The sequence below is a fragment of the Leiobunum rupestre genome, chromosome 6 (genome assembly GCF_980474605.1).
Source record: "Leiobunum rupestre chromosome 6, qqLeiRupe1.1.hap1, whole genome shotgun sequence".
Lineage (NCBI taxonomy): Eukaryota > Metazoa > Arthropoda > Arachnida > Opiliones > Sclerosomatidae > Leiobunum > Leiobunum rupestre.
Window position 1 is genome coordinate 6,043,747 of NC_143389.1, and position 26,069 is coordinate 6,069,815.

Genomic DNA, 26,069 nt, shown 5'->3' on the forward strand with positions numbered 1-26,069 from the left:
GATCCGCCATTTTGAAATAGCCGCCATCTTGAAGAGCTGGACGATAGACAATGCCACCATGCGGTTTCTAACATATCTAATTACCCTTTTACCGAAAATATATGTGACAATTTGCCCGCCGAGTTGGTACTCGAATTTTCAATTGGCTCACGGACTAGAACTGGAAAAAAGCCTTTCTGAAACGATAAGCTATGGCACTCAAAACCGTCGTATACTACTTTCAGAATGTAAAGATTATCTGCTTAGGATTAAAATATATTTTTTTAACTAATAAGTAGAATTCACTTGAATCGATTATTATTTTGATATCCTTAGTACATTTATTACATCTTATTACGTTCACGTGGTCTCGCTCGGAAGCGAGATCCGTTGGGCAATAAAGGGGAAGGGAAAATAAGAGATGAAGGGGCAGTGAATCGGAACAATGACGAAATTCAAATTAAAAATAAAGATTTTAATAGACACTTTCAAAAATAACCAAATAATAAAACACAATTAACTTAACAACAAATTATAACTGACACATATCGCGGCTAGGGTCACTTCGAATTGGTGACATTAGGGGAAAAGAACGTTCATATTTGATTTAAAATCTTGAGGCGGAAGGGACAGTGAAAAATTTTTATCTTATGGACCGAAATACGGATATCTAGAGGAGTTTATAAAATCGGGAAAATTAAAATGGTACCGACACTCGGTTTGAAAAGCTAGGAATGAGTTTTACTTTTCTTTGGGGAATCTTATTATTTTTAGGCGTCGAAGTGTTCTATGGAATTTTCCATTTTCTCAAAGGGGGTCATGGAAATACACTCTTAACGCGTTCGCAGTCCTGACAGACAGACAGACCCACCCACAGACCCACAGACAGACACGGTCGTTGTATAACCCCTCCTAGGGGACTTTGTCCCCTCGGAGAGGTAAAAATGGCCGTTATTGATGCACAAGCTCGTATTCAGTTAAGCCTTGGACATATGTATAGTTATGGTAAAATAAATAATCACCACTAGCGAGATAGGCTAGCGCGGCCGAGGGGTTACGATCGTTGTTTGTGAAGTCTTCATCCTACGTATTAAATGTTCGAGCCTCGTCATGTTAGGAAAAATATATATAAAAAATATAGTGTTATTAAAATATTGAATTATTATAATTGTTGAATCTTAAATTAAATAAATATAATATAATCAATATATTAATAATAATATATTTTAAGTTTCTCTTCCCAATTTTTTTAAATTTAAATAAAAATTATTTTTTCTTCTAAAATTTCTAAATTTAAAATACAAATATTTTTCGTCTTAAATTTCTAAATTTCAATAAAAATAATTTTTTCTTATTAATTTTAAGTTACAATATTATTATAGCAAGTGGCGTAGCGAAGTGCGTCGTCGTTGCACAGTTTATTTGCCTCTTCCCTTAGGTGATAATGATACCAAAGAATTTACCTGCTGACCATGAATTAATAATTGGGGTGAATGGTTTGCATACAAAACAAAAATCAGTATAGAAATCCTTGTTGAACATGCAGTTAGTAAGAAATGCTTTGCTCAAATTAAAAGAAATTAACCCGCTGTATAGAGATATAAATGTGTGTGACATTAATGAGCAATTCCTTTATGGAAGTACAACTGATAATTATAATGCCTTACTTCGAAGAATATCTTTATCGGAACAGAAAGAACTGTGTGACCACAACTTTATACACCCAGTAAATTGCAAAAATCCTAAGGATATTTTGGATGTATTTCCAGTGAAAAAGGTTGTAGGAAGTGGTTTAAGTATTTGGGATAAAAACCTCGATTTAATGTGCTTCCCCGCTCTTTTCCCAAGTGGTGATTATGGGAAATATTCCGAACGACCATTTGCTCAGTTGTCTGAAGCTGATTTCCGTCTTCAAAGAATATAAAATAAAGATAGGAGATTTTCTAAGAATGAGCAACACCTTTTACAACTTCTTTATGACAGCGAAATCAAAGGTCTCTCCAGCAGCATTCACCATATGTTTCGTATGAGTGGGAACAAGAATCTTTCCGTAGATATGTTGGTTAATCAAATGGAAAGTAATGACAAGGAATTAGAAGCTGATTTGTCAGCGTACAAGCAAAATGTGCGGGGAACCCAAGAATATTGGTATAAACGTTGTGGTGAAGTTAAATCAATGTGTTTTTATTATGGTCCCCCGGCGTGGTTTATTACTCTTAACTCGGCAGAATATGATTGGCAAGAATTGCTCGTTCATTTAAAATCATTTTATCCATCAACTGAATTGATTTAGCTTCAAAAATTAAGGTTGTTGAACTGTGCAATAATGATCCGGTGGCCGTTACAAGACATTTTCATAACCGATTTAAAGCTATCTGGCCAAATCTTATTATGGATAAAAAAATCCGATTTTGGGAGAAGTGGCTCATTTTTTTTGAAGAGTGGAATATCAGAGCCGCGGTGCACCTCATATCCATTTTATTTTGTGGATAAAAGATGCAATGGAAATTGGCAAGTCGTCGGATGACGATGTTTTAATCTTTATACAAAAACATATCACGTGTGCGTTGCCCGACAAGAATAAAAATTCAACTTAGTACGATTTAGTATCGAAGTACCAATGGCACAAGTGTATTCCAACTTAATTGAGGAAAAAGAAATTTAGAGATACCTTTATTACACGTTGCCGTTTCAAATTTCCAAGAGAAATTACAAGTGTAGCTAAACTGAATAAAGTTGATACTACTGTAAGACACATGTCTCTGGAAAATATTCAAAAAAGCTTTATTCACTACCTAGGACGAAGGTTCAAATGAAAATTAATGACTACAATCCTGTGTTGCTTTTGGCTTTCAAAAGCAATATGGACATTCAGTTTGTAGCTGATGAAAAGATGGCCATTGCACGTTTTATCACTTCTTATGTTACTAAGAAAGAAAAATTAGATAAAGAAAATTTATGGAATGAATTATCCAACAAAGATCGTCGTGGTCGTCTTTGGGCGTTAGGTTTAAAAGCTATATCGCATAGAGAAATTGGAAGCTACGAACCCATCAGCATTTGTATGGGAAATCTAATTCGTTTGTATTTATCAATACTACCACTAAAGAGCATCGAAAACGCTTGCTAAAGCGACAAAAAGATTTGCAAATTCTTAAAGAGAATGATCCCGAAAGCACAGATATATTTATGAAACAACTGGTTTATGATATTTATCCTAATCGTCCGGATAGTCGTGCAGACACATGTTTGTACGACTGGTAGAGTTTCTACTATCGTGTTGAAATAAAGCCTACCACAAAAAGACCGGCAGATGTACTAGAATTGGAAAACAATAATGGTTTTGTTAAAATGAGGGTAAAACCTTTTTAAATTCAGCACCCACACCATGATCCATAGAAATCTGAAACAGAGGCTGAGTAATTTTACCATAGTATGTTCTTACCTTATAGGGAAGAAACTTCTTTATTAAGTTATTAGGCATCTTTTAAAGACTCTTTTAAAGCTCATTTGCCAAAATTGAAAGACATGATGAAGTATCATGAAAAGTTAAGTGCTTTACTAAAAGCTGTAAAATCTTTGGAAAAAGCGTTAGCTAAAAATACACCACATGTTGCTGAAAATAAATTTATGGAAGATGCTGCCGATAACCCTATTGAAGGCAGAGAAGTGATAGAAGCCGAAAATGCAATGGAAGAAATTAAAGCAGCTCTTAATGGAAATTTGATATGAACTCCCGAAAGTCTAGTCAGTGAGCTTATAGCTTTGCAAGAAGATCAAAGAGTTATACTTGAGAATGTATCGGCACACTTATGCGGTGCAAATCCTTCTGATGAAATCTTATATGTGTTTGTAAGTGGATATGGTGGCACTGGAAAAAGTTATTTGCAGTCATTTTAAAAACAATTTAGCTGTAGCTTTAACAGAATCTGCCGGGTTGGCTGCGTGTAATATAGAAGGTGTAACTCTGCACAGATTATTAATGTTACCCGTGCAACGAGGGAAAATAGCGAAATATCATAAGTTGGGTTCTGAAAGTTTGCAAGTAATGCGGAACACATTCAGCCTTTTGAAATTGTTAATAATTGATGAAATATCAATGGTCTCTTCGGCTTTTTTAGCTATATGCATTTAAGATTTTGTGAAGTAACGGGCAAAAAAAAAACTATTTGGGGGTGTTTCAGTCTTAGCTTTAGGCGATTTGTTACAATTACAGCCTGTCAAGGGTGACCCAGTTTTTTCTACGCTAAGCCACCAAGAGGCGAGAATACTTATTGGCTCAGTTGGCGAATTTAATTCATTCAAACAATATTTTAAGTTTGATCAATTGACAACTAACAAGCGGCAAAAAAAGTGACCACGCTTATGGAGAAATGCTTGCTAGAATACGCGTCGGTGAAGTTACAGAACCAGATGTCAAAGTGTTGAACACACGTTTAATTCCCAAAGCAAGTAATGTGGAAAATATTGGAAACTATTATGATAAGTTATGCCAAGAAAGAAAAAAACCGGTTTGTTTGTTACCAACCAATAAAATGTGCGAAGCTATAAACAACATAATGCTTCCAAAATGTAACAATCCTATTTTGGAAATACTGAGTGTCGATAAAGTCCATGGACACCAAGAAATGAAAAAACACGTTAAAGATAAGTTAAAGAAATTGGAGAAAAATATTTCTGCTACAGCAGCTGGTTTGGAGTTAAGACTTTTGCTTTGTATTGATGCTCGAATAATGTTAAGAAGAAATCTAAATATAGAGAAAGGTCATGTTAATGGAACCATGGGTACGGTGAAAAGCTTTATGGAGAAGGCAGATGGCGTTATTTGAGAGTTGATGCTTTTGTTCGATGGCCATGCTGTTCAAGAGAAAATTGAAAGAGTTAAGGTGAAGTTCGAAATTGTCACAACCTTTTTTGTTCAAAGATTTGAATTTCCTGTGATTTTAGCGTATGGAGTTACTGTACATAAGAGTCAAGGTATGAGCACAGATTGTGCTATGATAAACATAGGAACAAGTGTTTTCCAAAGTTGAATGGCTTATGTTGCTCTTTCTAGAATTACATCGTTAGATGATCTTCATTTACTTGATTTGGACCCTTCCAAAATATACGCCGACTGGAAAGCTATAACAGATTATAATCGACTAAGAAATGAATTTAGGAAAGAGTTGCCACAAATTAAGTTGATACATAGGAAGAAAAAACCATAAAATGTTCCAGCATGTACAGCTGTTTCAGCTGAAATAATCAACGAAACTGATAAGTGTAGTGAAGCCGGAGTACGTTATAAACCTTTTATTTCCAAGCCTCCGATATGTAAGAATCCTTTAAGTATTCAGAATGAAACAATGCCTATTACAGTGAAAGGCTTTCTAAATAATGATAATTCGTGCTACGCTATATGCATTTTACAAGCTTTGTTTCACGTTCCTGAGTTTGTAAGAAATATTCAAGAAAAAGTCATATCTCCGGGGCAAACAACTTGCGCATTGAAATATTTATTATTTTGGCCAGCAGATACTAATATTCCTCATTTGCAAACTATTAATGTTAAAAGAACGCTTAACAATCGATTTCATGGCATCAACCAATAGGATGCTGTGGAATTTTTAATTGATCTTCTTCAAAACCTTAAAAATGAAAACGCCCTCATTGATCATTTATTTTAACGTCGCATTCAATATCAAGACAGATGTCCAAATTGTTCTCCAGATGTTGTTCTGAACCACATCCCCGAAGATAGTTATGTATACATCGTAAATGTACTTGCCGACAGATCCAATTTAACATTTCACGATTTATTGGGCCATTGGGAATTGTTTGTGATAAAATGCGTTCTTTGTCAAAATGAATCGAAAGAACTTCGCTCGATTTTACATTTTTCTAGTAAGTACCTTTTCTTAAATTTTGCGAGGTTTTCTCATAGAGGTACTGAACGGTTTAAAATTCACACTCCAATTAAAGAATTCGTTGCTGACAAAATAAAAATTAAAAGCATAAGTTTTATAACCAAAGCTGCCGTAGTTCATTTGGGATATGATTGCGACGGTGGTCATTATATTGTTGCTTTAAAGAACCCATGGACTGGATCTGGATGGACATTGTGCGATGACAAAAAATAACTCAAAGAAAAAGGTTTTTTAGTAATTTAATTGACGTGTATTGTTTACTTTTAGAAAATGTTAGATTTGTTTTAAGAAAAACAATTTTCTTTTAGTTTGGGAAATCAATCACAATACAATTCTATGTACGGATAAAAGGTTATATTTACTAATGAAGGTTTAAGACATTAATTATATGCTTTTGTTTTATCGAAACGGTAGGACGGGTTGCAATGTAGAATATCAAGTTTAATCATCAAGTGTTTTAACTCTATATCTATAATATATATCATTTAAATTAACCGCATAAGAAATTCCTAGACAGCGCCATTTAGTGTAATCATTATCACCATGCATCAAACTTTACAGTCATTAGTAAAATAATGTCGATGAATTGCATATAATTTATTAAAGGAATTTAAAAATTGGGGGTAGTCGTTTAGTAAGCTATATTTTGTTTCGAGATATAATTCACTCAGTTAGAAAAAAAAAACAATATACTACTATAGTAGTTTTCAACAAGCTCTTTATAGTTAAATTATTTTTGGACTTTCATTTTTCCAGAATTCGTCGAAAATGTGCACACTGCGAGCGGTACTAAATCGTTTACTACATACACGTTTTCTCACAAAAGCGAGCTTGCTATCGCTACTAGCGACAAAAAAAGGAAATACGTAATCCACCATAACGATTCTTGGTATGCACTCCCTTTAATTTATTTTAAATAATTTCTTCCGACTTTTTTAAATGTTCGCTATTATTTGAGATATTTCGGTAGCTTCAAAATAATATTGAGTGTCAGAAAGTGAACTGTAAACCTAACTATAAATAAAACGCAGACAAACCCTTTCATCACGTGTTCCTAAAAGTGAAGTTATCAAGTAGAACAAATGGCTAAAATTAGACTTTATTAATTAGTTATGATTTATTTCATTTTAGGGTTAATTAAATGAATCACATTGTTTTATGTTTTAGCTTTATTTTTGCCAATTTTTTGAAAGATTTTACACAATGTTACACTGATATCAACATGTTTTATACAATTCTTTTAGATGATAAATAATTTTTGAAAGATAGTTCTAAAATTCCTGTTATATAGGACAATTTCAAAGGAAGTTAAAGCTAATTGTAAATTTTCTACTTAAATCTGTCGGAAATGTGTAAAAAAATAGAGGTAACGAAACAAGTTTATCGGTCGGAACAGCGGCGTCAACTATCGTGCTACAAACTGGAGATCAAAGAAAAGAGTGCACTTAACGCAAATGTCTTCGTCAAGAATTCAACGATAGAAACGATACACTAATGCGGCTGTGGGGGACCAAAGAATTCGTCAGAGACCACGAAAAAATTATCTTGGTTGGAATAGTGGCGTATTCCTTAACTATTGTGCAACAATCTGGAGCCCAAGGACAAGAACTAACTTGACATATTTTTTTAGTCAAGATTTCAATGATAAAAACCAAATATTATTCCCACGTTTATTTTTGATTTTATAAACAGTTTGAGAACGTTTTAGCTTGTAGAAAATTATAACGTGTCACTTAATTGGATAATGTACATGTAAATGTATTGTATCATATTCTTAGTATTTGTACGCGCAGTAAATAAAATTAATGTATATGTATTGTATATAAAAAGACTGCCTTTTATTACGCGAGCAAGCGCGCTCCTCGTGATATGTAACGAGTCAGTCTCGATGTACGTTTTGAATTGAAAAGTTGTTTCAAAAAGAGGAGTCTTATCGAAATTAAAAATAACAGTTATAACGGAAATTTGGCAGATTTATTTTCACCACAACGGCTTGTCTGAGTAAATCGGGATCCATGGATGGTTGAAACTAAAATTTCGACGTATTATCGCATAGCTAATATAATGTTTCAGTCCGGAATATTAGCTCGACGTTCGCTCTCCCCAACGAACCCAGCATAGGAAAAGAAAACAGTCCACCAAAGGAATCTGATTTCCATACTTCGGCACTCCCCCCTCATCCAATTTTCTTTATGGTGCCGAAACCCGGGACAACTGAAGATAGCTAACCATTCTGTCGCGAAATAACGTTAGAAAATCATCATGCCTGCCGATACAAATGCCGTTGTAGGGACGAACCAGACCACCGATACCACCGGAAACGCCTCGGATCCGAACACCACGGTAATCACCATAAACGCCGCGGATCCAACCACCAGTGGAGGCGGGTATAACAACGTTCCTAACCCAGCCAACATACCGAGTTACGTACCTACCAATTCGAAAGAAATTAAGCTCGCCAAGTCCATCAGAACTAGCGCTAGAAAAGCCGCCACGAGGAAAATCAACCAAATCAAAGTGTTACTCCTCGACTCAACAACGCCATTGGAAAAGTACGAAGATGCCTTGACCGCCCTACTAGAGAGGGAAGACGATCTAATTAAAAGTGACGCCCGAGTGGAAGCCCTCATCCAAGACGAAGTCGAAATGGAGGAAGAAACAGATGGCGCCCTAGAACGACGCGAGGAGATATCCGAGATAAAAATCATCGTCAAAAGAATCATCAGCAAAACCCACGGTCAGGCCTTATCCGTACCCAGTTATTCATCAGCCACCACAGTTAAACTGCCGATGAACCCAAACTTTGCACCACCGCCATCGGCTCCGCAACACACCGGAGTCGTCGCACCACCACCATCGGCTCCGCAACCAACCCGGAGTCTTTGCATCACCGCCATTGGCTCCGCAACCAACCGGAGTCTTTGCACCACCGCCATCGGCTCCGCAACACACCGGCGTCATCGCACCACCACCATCGGCTCCGCAACCGACCGGAGTCTTTGCACCACCGCCATCGGCTCCGCAACACACCGGCGTCATCGCACCACCACCATCGGCTCCGCAACCGACCGGAGTCTTTGCACGACCGCCATCGGCTCCGCAACACACCGGAGTCTTCGCACCACCGCCATCGCCTCTGCAACACACCGGAATTTTCCCACCGCCTGGCACCAATTCTTCAGGAAACCCTGGTTGTATCCAACCCACAACCAGTTCCAGCCACGAGGTATGCCTACCACAGTTAACCATCGCTAAATTCAGCGGGGACATCTCAAAATGGAACAGCTTTTGGGGAAGATTTAAAGCTACCATTGACCGAAATCCAAATCTCGAGAAGGTAGAAAAATTTATATATCTCACGTCTTATCTAGAGGGAGACGCTCTGAAAGCGCTAATCGGATTCGAAGAAATAGATGATTCCTACGACCAAGCAATAGCATTACTGAAAAAGCGATATGATCGCCGAGATTTGGCAGTCCACACCCACATAAACAAACTTCTAGATATTCAGCCAGTAGCTAGCGCCCATAATTTAAAAGAGCTTAGAAATTTATTAGACACTTGCGAGACAAGCCTACGAAGTTTGAGAGCGCTAGGGGTTAACACGGCCGAAAAGGCTTCGTTTCTTTGTCCGGCTCTGCTTAGGTGCCTGCCAAATGAGATTAGGACCGCTTTCTGCATTCAAATAACGCCCAATCATAATATAGAATGGAACGACGATGAATTACTTAATTTTGTACGCCAACAAATAGAAAGTCGAGAAATGGATAAGTTGCTTAGCGTAGCGCCGGGAAAAGTCGAGCTCTTAAAAAATAATGACAATGATCTAAATAGACCCAGGGTTAAAAATGCGAACAGTGGATATCAATCTAGATCCTCCGCTTCCACCCTCACTGTGTCCTCACCAAATTCGGATTTTATATTTTGTATTTTCTGCAAAAATGATAGCCATAGAACCAATAATTGCCCGAATTATACTTGTGATCAAAAGCAAGTTATAATTAATGATAGTGGTAGGTGTTACATTTGCTTACGCCTGGGTCACGTCTTCAGAAACTGTAGGTCGAAATTTAGAAACTGTAAAAGGAAGCACAATTTCGCCGTATGCGAAAATAACCCTTACCATAAAAAACCGGAAGTGAGAAAAGAGAATGAAAAGAAGGCAATGGTTTCAGCGATATCGCCAGGTAAGAACCTTCAAAGGGAAGTCCTTATGCAAACCGCTCTAGCTATTATTAGAGACCCCACCAGCCCTGGAAATGTAGAGGAAGCAAAATGCTTTTTGATGGTGGAAGCCAAACTAGCTTTGTAAAGCAAGAATTATCTAAAAAATTAAATTTGCCTATTGTTGGAAAACTTTATAATCAAGAAGTATTTACCTTTGGTAGCAAAACTTCTTCGAAACGCACGGTAAACTTAGTCAGAGTAACTTTAGAGAACAGGGAAAACCCCAATCAAAAAGCTGAAATTATAGCTTTAGAAGTACCGTTTATCTGTTACACATTTACCCAAATAGATGAAGGTTTGGAACAATTAATGAAATCCAAAAATTTACAATTAGCAGATGAACCCAAAGGCTCAAATTCAGTCGATCCGGAAGTAGATATACTGATAGGGTCCGACCATTATTGGGAGTTGGTAACGGGAAAAACTGAGACATTTACTCGTTCTTTGGTAGCCACGGAAACCGTTTTAGGATGGTGTATTCAGGGCCAAAAATGTAGTCCTTTAAATGGAAAAAACAACAATGCAGTATCAACCATGTTGGTGTTCCTTGGCCAAAAAAGAGTTAACGAAACTTTAAAATCGTTCTTTGACCTAGAAAGTCTAGGCATTGACAGAAGGGAGATTAAAGAAAACACCAATGATAGAACAGTAGCTACGTTTTTCAAAAATGTAGATCACAATGGGGATAGATATGTAGTGAAATTTCCTTGGGAAACGAGTAAGGAGACCCTCCCAGATAACTATGGGCAAGCTGTGAAACGATGGCAAACACTAGAAAAGAGGTTTCAAAAAGACCCAAAGTACTACCTAGAATACAAAGGCATCATCGATGATCAGCTTAAAAAGGGTATAGTGGAAATTGTACCCCCCTGCGAGGTCAAAATGAGACCCCCAGGAACCTACTATATGCCTCATCAAGGTGTTGTAAGAGAGAAAGCGCAAACCACCAAGCTTAGAATAGTATACGACGCGTCGTCGCATGGATATGGAAACCCCTCTCTCAACGATTGCCTAGCGCCTGGTCCAAATCTTAACCCCGATCTACTTCTCTTACTTTTAAGATTTAGAAGAAACAAAATAGCAATGGTCGCTGACATAGAAGTCGCTTTTCTGCAAGTAGCTTTAGATACCCCCGATAAAGACTCCGTGCGATTTCTATGGAGTAAGGAAGAAAATGGAGTAGTTAAACCCAATGAGTTTAGCACATTGAGAATGACTCGAGTCCCTTTCGGAGTAAAGCCTAGCCCATTTTTACTAGCTTGCACAATTAAGTACCATGTCCAAAAGTCGGAAAATGTTGATCCAAGGGTTACGGAAACTCTAAACAATGACCTATATGTAGATGATCTGACGGGTGGAGAGAAAAATGTAGAAACGGCCTTTGCAACGTTAACAGGCGTGGCGAAGCTAGTTAAGGGAGCTGGAATGAAATTCCGGAAATGGGGAACAAATTCGGAAGAATTAAGGGAACTTTGGAAAAACCATTTGGATAATAAAGGAGATAATTTATTCGAGCAGACTAAAGCGACAGACGATACCAAAATTTTAGGTATGAAATGTAACCACCAAAAAGATATTTTCTCATTCGTTATGAATGATTTAATCGAAATTCTAAAGAATTTAAAATTGACCAAAAGAAACCTCCTTAGCTTTATCTCCAAAATTTTCGACCCAATTGGTCTGTTGTCACCTTACACCATTAGGGCAAAAATGCTTTTTCAAAAATTATGGGAATGCAAGGCAGACTGGGATGATCAGCTTTCCCTGGAAAAAAGCCAATTATTCGCTAGTTGGTCCCAAGAATTACCAATGTTAAATAAAATCCAAATTAACAGGCATTACCTTAAAGCAGCGAGCGGGGAAATAACTAGCCAGGAGTTACATTGTTTCGTAGACGCTAGCAAAAAGGCATACGCTACGGCGGTTTATATTAGGTACACCACTGATTCAGGTCAAGTAGGTGTAAGCTTAGTAACCGCGAAAACCCGAGTCACCCCAATTAAAGACGAGGAGTTGTCCTTACCTAGACTCGAGTTAATGGGTTGCGTGCTAGGAGCGAGATTGACAAATTACGTCAAAGGTACGTTCGAGGAAAATTTAGCAGACACATATTTTTGGACGGACTCAACCGTCACTTTAGCTTGGATTAACGATGACACCAAACATTGGAAGCCCTTTGTGAGTAATAGAGTTAGCGAGATACAAAAGCTTACGGACAAGGAACGTTGGCACCATTGCCCAGGAATTCTCAACCCGGCTGTTCTACCTAGCAGAGGTATCAAAGCCGAAAACTTCGTTGATAATAAAACTTGGTGGGAGGGTCCAGAATTCCTCAGGGGACCTAAAAACACTTGGCCAAAATTCGAGCCCCAAAACAGGTGTCATTTAACAACATAGTTATCGTAAATGAAATCTCTTCCGAAAATCGAGTAAATACTTTATTTTTAAATAACCTAAGATTTAAAATTTTAACTTCGAAAATTGAATTTTTACTAAAAAACGGGAATTAATAATTTTTTTGGTGAAGCAGATATTATGATTTATTTTTTATTCAAAAATGTTATTTTTGTATGTTATTATGAAGTTTATATAACTGGTGAAGGAATGGTTTTGATAAGAAACATTATACTTTTAATAAAATAATTTTTTAAATTTAAAATGTGTTTGTTTATTTTTACATATATTCTATAAAACAGTCAATGTACTAACAAAATACGTAGTATGTTGTTTTTGTTTAAACAGTAATGTCTTATATAAAATTTCTTTCACCATTTCGAATGATGGTGTCAGGACCTACTATGTCAGGCAAATCATTTTAGACGAACTCACTAATTAGATGGAGGAATGAATTAATCGATAAACCTCCTATTAAAATTATTTATTGTTATTCGGTTTGGCAATCAGGTTACCATGATTTATCTCAGTTTTTAACCGATATAGAGTTTATTCAAGGACTTCCTCCAATGGACAGCGAGTTCTGGGAATCAAATAGAAATTCCTTACTTATTATTGATGACTTAGCAGAAGAACTTTACAAAAATGATCAAATTGCTAAATTGGTTACCATAGACAGTCATAATTATGAAATTTCAGTCGTATTAATCTCACAAACCCTATTTCCCCGAGGCAAACAATCTCGTTTAATCTCTCTTAATATGTCATATCTAAATCTGTTTAAATCTCCTCGAGATCTAAGTCAAATCCAATATCTGGCCAATCAAATATCTCCAAATAATACAAAAATAATTAAAATGGCCTACGATATGGCTACTAGAGAACCTTACAATTCCCTATTTAAAGACACATCTGTCACCACTCCAGATAGCTTACGATTAAGATCGTACACATTTAATCAAAACGGACCACAAATGGTAGTTTTTTCCAATAATAAATAATTTACTATATTATTAGCAACTTCATTAAAGAAAATGACACCAAAAAAGACAGTACGTAAAAAAACTACTCCTATTGCAAATCCCTCTGACAGGTTTAAAACACACTATCCATATTTAAATTTATTGTATAAATCTAAAGGAGGGATACGTAAAAATTTATTAGCTAACAGTTCTCCAACGCAATTAAAAGCCTTACAGACCGTTTGCAAAAACTTGAAAGGGGGTGGAATTATATTATCTAAAGCCAAAAAAAACACTTTCTAAATATAAAAAAACAATACGGTTTTTAGCCAGTCCGAAAATTTCGCAAAAAAAGAAGCGTGCTCTAATAATTCAGAAAGGTACGGGATTCTTCATACCGGCTTTATTAGGCTCTATTGTTCCTTTAATTGCCAATTTATTCAATAAAAGATAAAATGAAAAAAATGATTTTAGTTCCCGCATCGAGTGTCGGACAAATATCTCAAGAAAATAAACAGCTTGTTTCTCCCCAGGAAACATATTATAACTTATTAGATAATGAGTTGCAAAATATATTATCTTCTAATTTAAACAGTCGTTCCAAATTACGAGAATTTTTAAAAATACTGAGCGAGGCCCGGGAAATGAGAAAAGCGATACCGGTACCTAAAGTTGAAATTACAAACTTTCAAGCACCCGTACCTGTTGCTCCATTAAATTCCCCGTTCACCTCGCAAATTTATTCACCCTTCAAAACGCCCGAGGGAGTTAACGCTGGCGACGCTGCAGAGCTGCGTTTAAATACTATGACACGCAAAATGATAGACTATCTCAGCGAGAGAGAAAATGAACAAACTAGGAAATTCCCGAGTTTTTTAAAGACTGTAGAATCTTGGAAAAGGAAAGCATCTACACCGATTGTTAAGCAACAAAAGACAATTACTGATGATAGAATGCATAAACCATTAAATCGAGAAAATGAAATATTTGAAGAATACTTAGAAAATACCGATATTGGAAGTCAATTAAGCAAGGAAGATGATTGGGATCGAGAGCTATCTTTGGAGGAGGGTGCTGTTGGTGGCATTCCAATATCGCCGCAAAAAAAATTAAAATTACCATCCCCTAAAAAATCTCCAAGGCCCAAAAGACACACCCGGCCTCCTTCTCGTTGGCAAGAATAATAAAAATGTGTAAAAATAATTATGTGTGAAATAAATAAACATTTTTTTATTTTAAACAAATCGATTTATTTCGTTTCCACTCTTTCATCAAATGAATACATATATTCAACAACGCTAAACTATCATTTCTTTTTAAATCGAAATTATACAATTCGTTAATTATTTTACTGTAAGAAATCCCCATACATCTCGAGGTTATAAAATAAATAACATGAGGTCCGCAGTTTTGGCTTTTATTTGATTGAAATTTATGAGTATTGAATTGAATACGCTTGCTATATCGCTCTAGCAAAATTCATAGTCACGATGTGATCTTCCTAGAGAACAAAAAAGTCCAGAGTGTTGCCCGATTTGTAAACAGCCGTCCAATGAGACCCTGGAAGCGTATCAGGATCGGTGTTGATTACGAAATAATATGATTTTTTTTTAATTGGAACTTTTGGTAATCTATTAGCGGGAAACACTCCGATAAATTTATCTCTCGAGCGGGGGTCACACTTAAGTATAGATTGGATTTGATTAGTGTTCATCTTTCACGTCACTGTCAAAATGCATAATTTCTCATATTGATCTTTTGTTAAGTTGATTCCCCTGATAGATGGCTTCAAACTACCCTCTTCTTTTTTAAAATGTCGCACGTCGAAAGTCTCGTTACATTTTACGAGGTACGTGTCTCTTCCTAGATCGTAGGCTTTGTCGCAAACTCCAATATCTAAGCTGTATTCGGGAATTCTTTTTTTAAATTTCATCGCGGATCTTACTATTGTTGCACCAACGCCAAATATTACAATCGCGAGACCCAGGAGAATGTGTACTTTACCCATGGTTAACAAAATGTTGAATAAAGACTTTAGCGCTCTACACTTGAATTTTAACTATTTCCTGATCGTAAAAAGCACCTTTAATTATATTTCCGGTTAAATCTTTCACAATATACATACAGGGATCTCTCGTAATTACTCTATGAATTTCAAATATTTCGGCTGTAAACGTTCCCCTGTATGCTTTATCAAATGTTGCTTTTGCAACGGCTAATCGAATCTTATCCCCAATTTTTAAATTTGGCTTTCCAATCATACTAAGTTTGCCATAGTTTTTTTCCCAAATTGCCGATTCATTGTTTTTATTGACATCTTTAGGGGCGATTCCCGTTGTTGAATGTTTTCGAGCGTTATAAGATTTTGCAATTAATGGTAGTTTATTAAGATACTGTAAATCGCCGGTCTTGGTAATTATTTTAAAAATTTTAGATTTTACCGTGCGAACGAGTCTCTCAACCATAGAAGCCTTTTTCTCAGAGTACGTGAGGTAATGGTGGATGTTATAACGCTTTAAGAGTGCACGAAATGGGGCGTTTCGAAATTCTGACCCTGAGTCGGTACATAAATTAAGGGGTACCCGTTTTTTGAAAATTTCTCTAAAGGCCTTCAGAATCTCGCTCGAGGTTTTATTTTTAATTGGCAGAATAAAAACGAATTTGCTTAAGATATCCTGAACTAATAACGTATAACGGTAATTTTTAATAAAAGTTTGTAAAATAGGGAGGTCTAATAAATCGGCCATAAATGTCTCATCAATCGTTGTTACATAAAATTTGGTACGTTTAAAATTTAACCTCCTAGCTGTGTGTAGGTTGGTTGTTTGCTGAGAAAATTTTTAAAAAAAAATTTCCCAAAATTTCGGAAAAAGAATATTGTTGTAAGATTCCAAAAGGAATTTGGTCTTGATCCCTTAATAGTAGAAAGTCAATTATATTTTGATATTGTTCAAAATGTGTCAAACTTAAAATGTGATTTAATTTATTAAAATAAAAACTTTTACTATAGTTTGTTTTTATTATTTCTATTCACACATTTAAAGATGGTGGTGTCAAAAACAGACAAACAATTACGTAAAGTTTATTACGATGTTGAAAGCCCATACAGTTATTCTGACAGTGTTACTTTAAAAAAAATTTCCCAAAATTTCGGAAAAAGAAATTAAAGTAACACTGTCAGAATAACTGTATGGGCTTTCAACATCGTAATAAACTTTACGTAATTGTTTGTCTGTTTTTGACACCACCATCTTTAAATGTGTGAATAGAAATAATAAAAACAAACTATAGTAAAAGTTTTTATTTTAATAAATTAAATCACATTTTAAGTTTGACACATTTTGAACAATATCAAAATATAATTGACTTTCTACTATTAAGGGATCAAGACCAAATTCCTTTTGGAATCTTACAACAATATGATCGTAGTTTAATTGGGGGATAGCTAATAATATCATATTTTCCACTCGGTCTTCAAAATTTGTGCTAAATCCTAGTTTACAAGAGAGATCGTGAGTAATCGAAGCTTTACAATGTGGATTCTCACAATTTTCGGTAATTTCAAGCATTTTATCCGTGAGCTCATGTACAATTATGTCACGCATAATATTTTTTGCCGACAAAATTAAATTAATCTCCTGATCGATTGTATGTTTACAATGCTTCAATCTTTTCCACCCTGCTTGATTGAGATTAAAACCATAATTTGTTGAATAAAAAAGATGATATAGATGATTTTTTCCTCTGGCACAAGCGCGTACATCCACGAGTTTTTCCTTTTGTCCCTTGAAACAGTCGATTTTTATCTTTGAGCCTTCAAGAGGCAGTCAGGTGTGAAAACTAGCAACTTGGTCTTCAAAAAAATCAGTTATTTCCTTTTCGAATGTGAATAGAGATTGCCAGGCTTCCAAATTCAGTTCAAATTCGGCGCAAGTGTCTAGTCGGTAAATTTTGATGGATGGATTAACATAACCTATCACCGATACTTCTTGTTTAGGTGAGAGACTGTGAGTTCGAGACATCTTTACAACTACGATTTCACGAAGCAACTAAACAATCTTTGCCCTCGTTGATTGATTTTATTCCGTAATATACGTAACTTGACGCTCTTGGTTAATGACAAATCGGTTTTTGTATTCTCCAATAATAATTATGTTTTGAATATTAGTTAAGGGGGAAGAAAACTTCATTACCATCCGTAAACTACCATTTCGTTGAATTGAGAGATTGTTAGAGTTTGCCGAGGAATCGTAAGTTAAATCAAACGCGAATAATGTATTACCGTTTTTATAATTTTCGTAATCAATACAATTACCAGAGTTATTTCCAATTAAATCCATTGCCGAGAATAGTGAATAATATGACCTAGTGTAGAGATTTTTATTAAAATCTGGAGTTAGAGCAGTTTCTGGGACATTCTGGTCATCTAATGAAAGTTTTAAGAACGAGAGATTATTATGGTTAAATTGAAAGGGGTTTTCTCGACTGGCGCCATTGTAAGCAGAATTGTTTACCATTCCGATTATTACCCGATTTGGAATTTTACCTAAAAAAATATTTGACTTCACGAAATCGCTCGCGCCTGCTGAAATTGTCAGAGTGTTAACAACAGTTTGTGTTAGATCGTACAAAGCTCTCTGTTTGTGCAATATCGCATTATGTGCCAGCTGTAGATCTGGATTTACGAGAATATGTTTAGCCTTAAGAACCGCATCTTCGATACATAATCTATATTTGATATTAACATCTTCTTGTGAAATAATTATAAATTCATCGGAATTTTTCAAGAGTCGAATTCTTAAATTCACTTTGTTTAAAAGAAATTTGTCTATTTTACAAGAATCTACATGAAGTCTTCCCATATATTCACAAAGTTTCGATCCAGCAATATCTTTACTTCTTTTTAAAATTCCATTGTTTTTTTATCCTTATGAACATCGTTAAACGCTAGCGTTGGGTCGCAAAACCCGTCTTCGTAATAACCCTCGGCGGTTTTGTAAGATTGTTTGGCTCCCTTATCAAAATTTAAAACTGTTGCTAAATATGCTAAATATGGGTAGCAGTTGTTGCTAGATTGTACTAAAGTCTCATTCATAAACACGTCTATTTGGCTAAAAATAGAATGCAATGGAAGATTACATAGTGATACTTTTTTTTCGGCTGCTGAAATATCTATTAAAACACCGTTTTGTTCTTTTTTAACCCGAATTCGAATTTTAAGCGTCAAGTTTGACATGTCAATATAATAATCTCCCCCGGGGATAGAAAAATCAATCTGTGTAGCATTAGACAAGGGAGCTATAGGGAAATAATCTACAAATGTTTTCCCCTCAATATTGCCATTAATCAGGGGTTCGTTAAAAAGCTCTAACTCTGAACACATAGATTCAAATTGAGGCATAATGCTTTAGTCAAGAAAATCGGTTTTTGTTCTCTTGCGTTTTCTTTGATTATTGCGTAATTTTGATTTGCGCTTCTTTACTCTCCGAGCTCCAGAGCCTTTCTGTTTATTTAATATGGTATCACCGAGACTATTTAAAAGATTTGTTCCAGCAATTTTACTATTTTTTTTTAACGACTCCTTAAAATTTTGACCAGCAACAACATCGTCCATAATTCTCTTCCCCATAACCAACCCTTGAATACCGAGTGATTTAGCTACGGGTCGAAAAAGAGGTGTTACGAATCTTGCTAAACTTTTAAAAATTGACCCAAATCCACGACCAGTCTGATATTGGCTTCCTCGAAAGACGTTATATCCGCGTCCTGTTTGTACATAATGATGATAATATCTTTCCATGATGAGCTTGTTTTAAGTGTACTTTAGACTAAGCATCCAGTCTTTTAAATATTAATTTAATAATAGTCTTGCCTGTTTTATATGGCAGGAGTTCACCGTAATCCGACCTTAAAGAAATTTCTATAGTTTGTATTTGATCGTAGAGAACTGGAAAATAGTCTAAAAAATGAAATCTTTCAACTTGCGCTTGATTTTTATTTTCGTTTAATTTGATAATTCTCAGCAGGGGTGTATTAGTGTGGCCTGTAATTATAGGTTGTATAATATTTGTATAGACATAAATTCCAGATATTCCGTGGTTGAGATCTGCGGGGTACATACCTATTTCGTTAAAAAGAGGTCTTTCAATTTGATTGTTTGAAAAACCTAACATTTGCCCGAGTTTGGGGTTATCTATTAGAAAGGTTAAAAAACTGTTTCCACCCAAACCTTTAACTGAAACTGTCGAATCTGAATTTAAATTAAACTCGAATTTAGCCCAACTCTGATGTGGTAATGAATGTTTCATTGCAATTAAAACATCATCAATAGTGTGGTAAACACCAGTTGGAATTCGACAATGGAATTTGTCTACAATATTTAGTTTATTATTTTTACCATGTTCGTAATTGTTGAAATCAATATCACGTTTTTGTCGTCGACTATTCTCAACTCTGTTTAAATCGTTTCGAAAAATTATAAAATTAACCGTATTATCTAATTCTAATCTAATTTGAAGTGGGTCTAATGCTTTGCTTTTATAAACTGAGGAGATATAATCTACTTTGTACTCAATTTGTAAGAGGTCTGCTAGAGGACCGAATATTTTAATTTCCAAGCCACTCAATAATTCAATTTGAAAATAATAATTTCCATTTTCTTTGAAAATAAAAAATCCAGCCTTAAGTGAGATATGCGAATCAAAATATTTTTGAAGTTCATTAAAAATTTTGAAATGAAGAGATAACGGTATAAAATTCCCACTTAAATCCTTATCAGACTCGTAATAATTACGTTCAAACGTATAACTGTCATTTTCCCAGTTAGGGGCTTCAAATGGAATATTTTTATTATACCTAAAATCTATAACCGATTCCTCATCTGACATAAATTTTTCCTCATACAATTTTAAAGGATTTTGACTGCTAATTACACCATTTTGAAATTCTGGCGCGTTTATATTAAAAATATTTGCTAATCTTCCGGTGAAGGCAATCTGTAGATCTTTAGGGAATGAAATTCTTAAGTAATGACCTCGATTAATTTCTTCTATTGCGTAACTAATTTCGTACCGATTCAAAGGGGGGTAGTTTGTAGCTTGTTGAATCTCGTTTTTTAATTGCCTATGCAAAGATAATGGGATAATATTTCCAAAATCATCTCTCTGACCTTCAAATAAAAAAGGCTGGATAATTGATATGGAGTAAAAAGCCCAATCTTCCTGCTCAAATTGCGGTATTTTTGTAGTCTCAATACGTATGTCGATAAAATTGTTACGCGAATTAAAAGTAATATTATTTAAATTATTTAACGGGCCAAATTTTTGAATACCCGTAAAATAAGTGTCTGTTGGAATTTTAAAAAGGTCTGCTAATGGATTTTGAAATTTAATTTCCATCCCTACCGGTATTTCTAAATTAAAATATAAATTATCTTCAACATCGGACGATATCGCGGTTTTTAATCCATCAAACTGTCTTGGTTTACATCGTTCTAATAAATCACGTATAATTAAGTGTAATGTGAACGGTTGAATTTCATTATTATATTGTCTTTCTCCCTCATATCTGCCCGCCTCAAACACAATTGCGTAATTATTCCATTGTATTTGTTTAATAACAGGCTGGTAAATTATTTTCTTCGGAAGGATTTAAAACTTTTGGTTGGTTGACGTCTCCATTAATATTTGGAATTAAAGGTTCTGTTGGTAAAATGTTGTTTAGATTTTCTTCTGGTTTCAAATTTGACTTTTCTTCTAAATTTGTTTTTGGTTCAAGTTTTGGTTTTTCTTCTTCTTTCATTTTTAGTTTTAGTTTCGGTTTCTTGTTAATTTTCTGTTTTTTTTCTCCTGGGTTGTGATTGTATTTCTTCCACGGGAATTTGTCGTGGTAAATATTTTTGTTGATATTTATTCACAACTAACGCTTTTTTAATTCGTACTTCGATAAAATTTGTTGCGTAAGTTAAAGAAATAGTTTTGGCGTGATTCGAGAGAGGATAATTAGAAAGATAATCACTGTCGACAAAATCATGTTCTCGAAATTCCAGAACAGACGCCAGGGGCGATGCTTGAGGTATTCTTACTTGCACATCTTTTTGTAACTGTATTTTTAATTTTGAACTGTCTTCGTTTTCATCTGCTTTTACCGTATTTATTTGTATTTTTCCTTTAAGTGTTTGATTGTCCTCAATAGTTTTAGCAAACTCGTTGAGTATATTATTTTGAAGAGATGTTGGAATATTATTCTTATTTCGGTCTTGATCACCCTCGTAACGTTTGGGTGGAATTTCAATTTTAATATAATCCCATTGATTTTCTTCGGGTGAAATAACATCTGACACGTGTCCTACTTGGAAATGCGAATACTCATTTGTTATATTCGAATAAGTTTCAGGAAGAATTATTTCTGCTAATGCACAAGACCATATTTCATTGTTAAAATTTAAAGGTTTTGATAACTGTACTTTAAAGTTAGAAGGCGTATTTTCCGGGTAAATATCGGGTGATGCGTTCGAAGGGAGAAATACTACGAAACTTGACATCTTTATAATGACAGTTTAGTTGGGCGACATCTCGTTTTATACTAATAAAAAGATTTAGCGTAATAGATCGAAAGGATTGGGATTTGAACTTGAGACTGTTTGAATAACATCCTGCAACGCTACCGATCTACCACGCTAAACCTTAACACGATAGAGTTAAAATATCTATTTTACGTAGGAAAAATAAGAACAATATATTTATTAGAAAATCAGTTTTATTCACATATTTTCAATCATTTGACAAGTTTGTTCAAGATTTTCCAAAACCTCAAAGGGCGTTTCAACTTGATTAAGAGTTAAAATTTGATTATTTTTACAATATTCTTGAAAAAAATAATAGCTTCCATCTGCTCATCAGATGGCATGACAAAGTCCGGTGGAAATACAATATTTGATTTCATTGTTGAATTTAAAGTTTCTTCACTCTTAATAACAGTTGTATTTTTTTACGATGAATTTTCTTTGGAGTTCCAGTACCATTAACAAACTTGTCGAGCCATTCTTGATGTTTTACGTTAAACTCGTTCAAATAATCATTAATTTGATCGTCTAATATTTCTTCTTTGGTTGTATATTCTGGTTTCTTTGAATGAAGACAATCGCAAACATCAATACGAATTTGATTTTTATAACTACTCGATAAGTGATCCATTAAGTGTTGCTTAAAAATTGTCTTGTCAAGATATTGTTCTTGACAAATCCAGCATTTAACACTAAAGTTTAAATTATCAAAGAAATTAAAAGCGTGTTTGCGACATGGCTCATTATAATAACAAGGATTCTCGTTAGGCGATTTGCATTTAATTTCTGGTTTCCCCATAAATAACTTCATTTTTTTAACCTTTAAAGAGCTCGATTTTTGAGACGTCTTACGCTTACACATATCCTTTGACTTTTAAATGTAAAAACAATCATTATTTATAGAAATAGTTATTATCGCAAGTTTAGACACGTTTATTAGTTGTTTAAAGTATTTTGGGTGGGGCCAAAACCGCCAAGGATATAAAGCGAAGGTCGCGAATTCGTTTCCCCATCTCGCAAATAACTAATTAGCATTTTAAATGGCGAAAAAACGAAAAAACGAAAAAAGTGACACCAAAAGTAAATAAGTTGACGTAATCAGGGGGGTCACATATTACCGCCGATATCTCGGGCCGACCTTGTCCGATCGTGACCAAACTTGTTGGGAGTATAGACCGAGGCTTAGGGGGGGTAGACAGTGCTCGAGCGTCGAGGTCAAAGATCATCTTCAAGGTGAAAGTTGAGATTAAAAATATGTTTTTCGATTTTTCCAAGGACAAAAATTTTGTTTTTGGAAAATATTTTGGGGGGGTGTTATGGCGGCCATCTTGGCGGCCATCTTGGAAATAAAAGCGTTAAGTTTTAGTTACCTACTACTACCAATAACGCTAAGGCTTAGTATTTTATACAATAAAAACAGTAATACTTATTTTAATATTCACCGTCATACATTTAAAACTAAATAGTAACAACATACCTTTGTTATCACTTTAGTTCCCAACTAGCCTAAAGATGGCGATGGCGCATGTTAGATTTCCTAAGTCACTTTCCTCTCCCCCTCCTCACATTTTTTGGCGGCAAGCGTCTTTTCTTACTTTAGTCACTTCTCTTTTTGGGCACCATAAAGCCAGTATACTAAAATGTAACTGTACCTGATTATTGCTATTAAACCTTTTTATTTCATTAAACATGGCCTGAGCTTAGTTCCTGAAAATTGGATATTTTGTAGCAATTTTGTATTTAATTAAGAATCAATAAAAACAATAACTGGAAAATAGAACATTTGATTTCAGAACACTAATCATTCTAATCGTTTTGAATAGCATTGAACTTTGCCAACTGAATTAAAGGCTTTAAAAGTCGCTCGATGACTTAGGCCTAGGGTGGTGCCTTGGGTATTAGCCTAGCTGATTATTATTATTATTATTTTCAATCATAAAATATTAGAGAAAATGACATTAAAAATGATATATGAAGAGGGAGGTAAAAAGTATCTATCACAATTAAAGTCTTTAGGTCTTTTTCATGTAGTTTTCTGAATTCCACTAATTAATTTAGATAAACAATGCTTATTTTTATCAATTTTATTTTTATTTTTTAAGCATTTTCCGTTATAAATTGTTAACAATTTTCATGCAGTAGAAAAGTATTTCTAGAATTTAATTGATATTATCAAATTGAATATCCATTTGGTTTTCATTCGTATTACTACATATTTATACATACATTGAAGCGATTGCAATCAAAAACTTTTTAAAACAATCATTTGATTTTAGACCGTATAAATACCTACGCAGCTACCTATAGTAATATTTAACTACGATAATACCTAAAACATTTTACAAAACACATTTTGTTTTAAAGGTCATTTCAACTGAAGTATAATCAAATACACAGTAATCAGAGTACCTAAATTTTCAATTGTCTATTTTTGTTTTCACCTTTTATCGGGCATTTCCCTGTAAAAACAATTGATTATTCCAGTTTGCAAAAACGGAAAAATAAAATATTAACGTTTCAAGAAAAGGCCACATCGCAAATAACTTTCTTTCTGCAACTTATCTTTGTTTTAGGCCCTGCACTACCCCATATTTCTGCTGCTAAAGCCAAGAACACGATTAAAACTATTTTTAATTAGATAAATCTACGTATTTCATTTATTTATTTATTTTTCTTAGTTTGTCCATTTTGATTCCTATATTTTTGTCTAATTTATTATTTTGCATACCAAATATTTGAGTCATTTCCTAAAAAGTAGTGACCTCATGGGAAGAGTTATTTCGCAAACAAAAATAAAAGGCGCGTTTAAATTTTTTGGGGAAGAAGTATACTTAGAGGTTAGTCGTTCATGTGCCATAGAATTAAACAGATTCGATCCTAACTTTGGATATATACGCGAACAGAACTTGTAGTTTTTGGATATATGGTGAAACAGCGAGGAGTTTGCTGTACAGTGTTTAACGTGTCACTTTTTATTTCTTTGATTTAGTTTCCCTATTCAATGCGAATGGATACATCTTATAAAAGATACGTAATATCCGCGTATCAAGACCCATTAGGATTTTCTGATATGATGAATTTGGTAATTAAATATATAAATATAGGGTATCCGGATGATGAAAGGTTAGAGTTCAATTTCTTGGTAGTTTTTTTTATACAATTCTAGTGTCGGCGGAATGAATACAATGAAATTGCGCAATAAAATAATTTTAATTTGATTAGATTTAAATAGGGTTTGTTGCTAAGTTAAATTTCAACTGTTGTCCACACAACATTTTATAAAGAACCAAAGTTTAAAAACTAATTCCAAGATTTATGGGAAATGCTTTAAACAATTTAGTGGCATTCAACACATGTGGAATAAAATCTTCTTTTTCTTTACAGGAATTCGCTGTTTATTTTTCTCCGGCTTTGCATACTACCCAAGCTATAGATCTAGATGTTTGGTCTTTTACGGCAGTAATAATTTAAGGTTTCATTGCCAAATTGTGGGCAGTCTTACTTTTATTTCCATTCTCAGTCATTTTTTCTGTGTCTAAAAAATTACAAGGATTTTCTGCAGTAATGAAAATTGCTTCGATTTTCTGGGTTAAAGTTGTTTTTATTAAAAGTTGTGGCAATCTTACATTAACGTGCATATACGGCAACAAATACGAACATTTAAAACTTTGTTATGAAAAATATTTTTTAAGTTCTTTTTGTAATTAAAAAAGAAATATTTAGAATAAAATAATATTATTTCATAATAAAACAAACTTTATTTTTCAAGAAATTTGAGCTTTTATAGATGCATATGATAACAGTTCTGGTGTCAACAGAGTTAACACACTGGTTCACTATAGATACAGAAAGACGCACCAAGCTAAAGGTGATTCTTAATAACGTTGTTTAACCCATTACCAAAACTTTCAAAATGAGGATTTCAATCTCTTTCTTTCAAAGTAAATATAAGTCATAGAACACTTTTGTCTGTATAAAATTATTACATTACCTAAGAATCACGAAAATTAGGGTGAAGATGTGTATTCATACATT

At 34.5% G+C, this 26,069-nt stretch overlaps 1 protein-coding gene across 1 annotated transcript; it reads left to right on the forward strand.

Moving 5' to 3' along the window:
* The first annotated feature begins 8,150 nt into the window (after positions 1-8,150).
* On the forward strand, positions 8,151-12,512 carry LOC149939180 (uncharacterized). The gene is made up of 3 exons (XM_090179024.1): positions 8,151-9,114; positions 9,260-10,196; positions 10,277-12,512. Exons 1-3 carry the CDS (start codon positions 8,151-8,153, stop codon positions 12,510-12,512), a joined length of 4,137 nt encoding a protein of 1,378 aa, XP_090035150.1.
* The last annotated feature ends 13,557 nt before the right edge of the window (positions 12,513-26,069 follow it).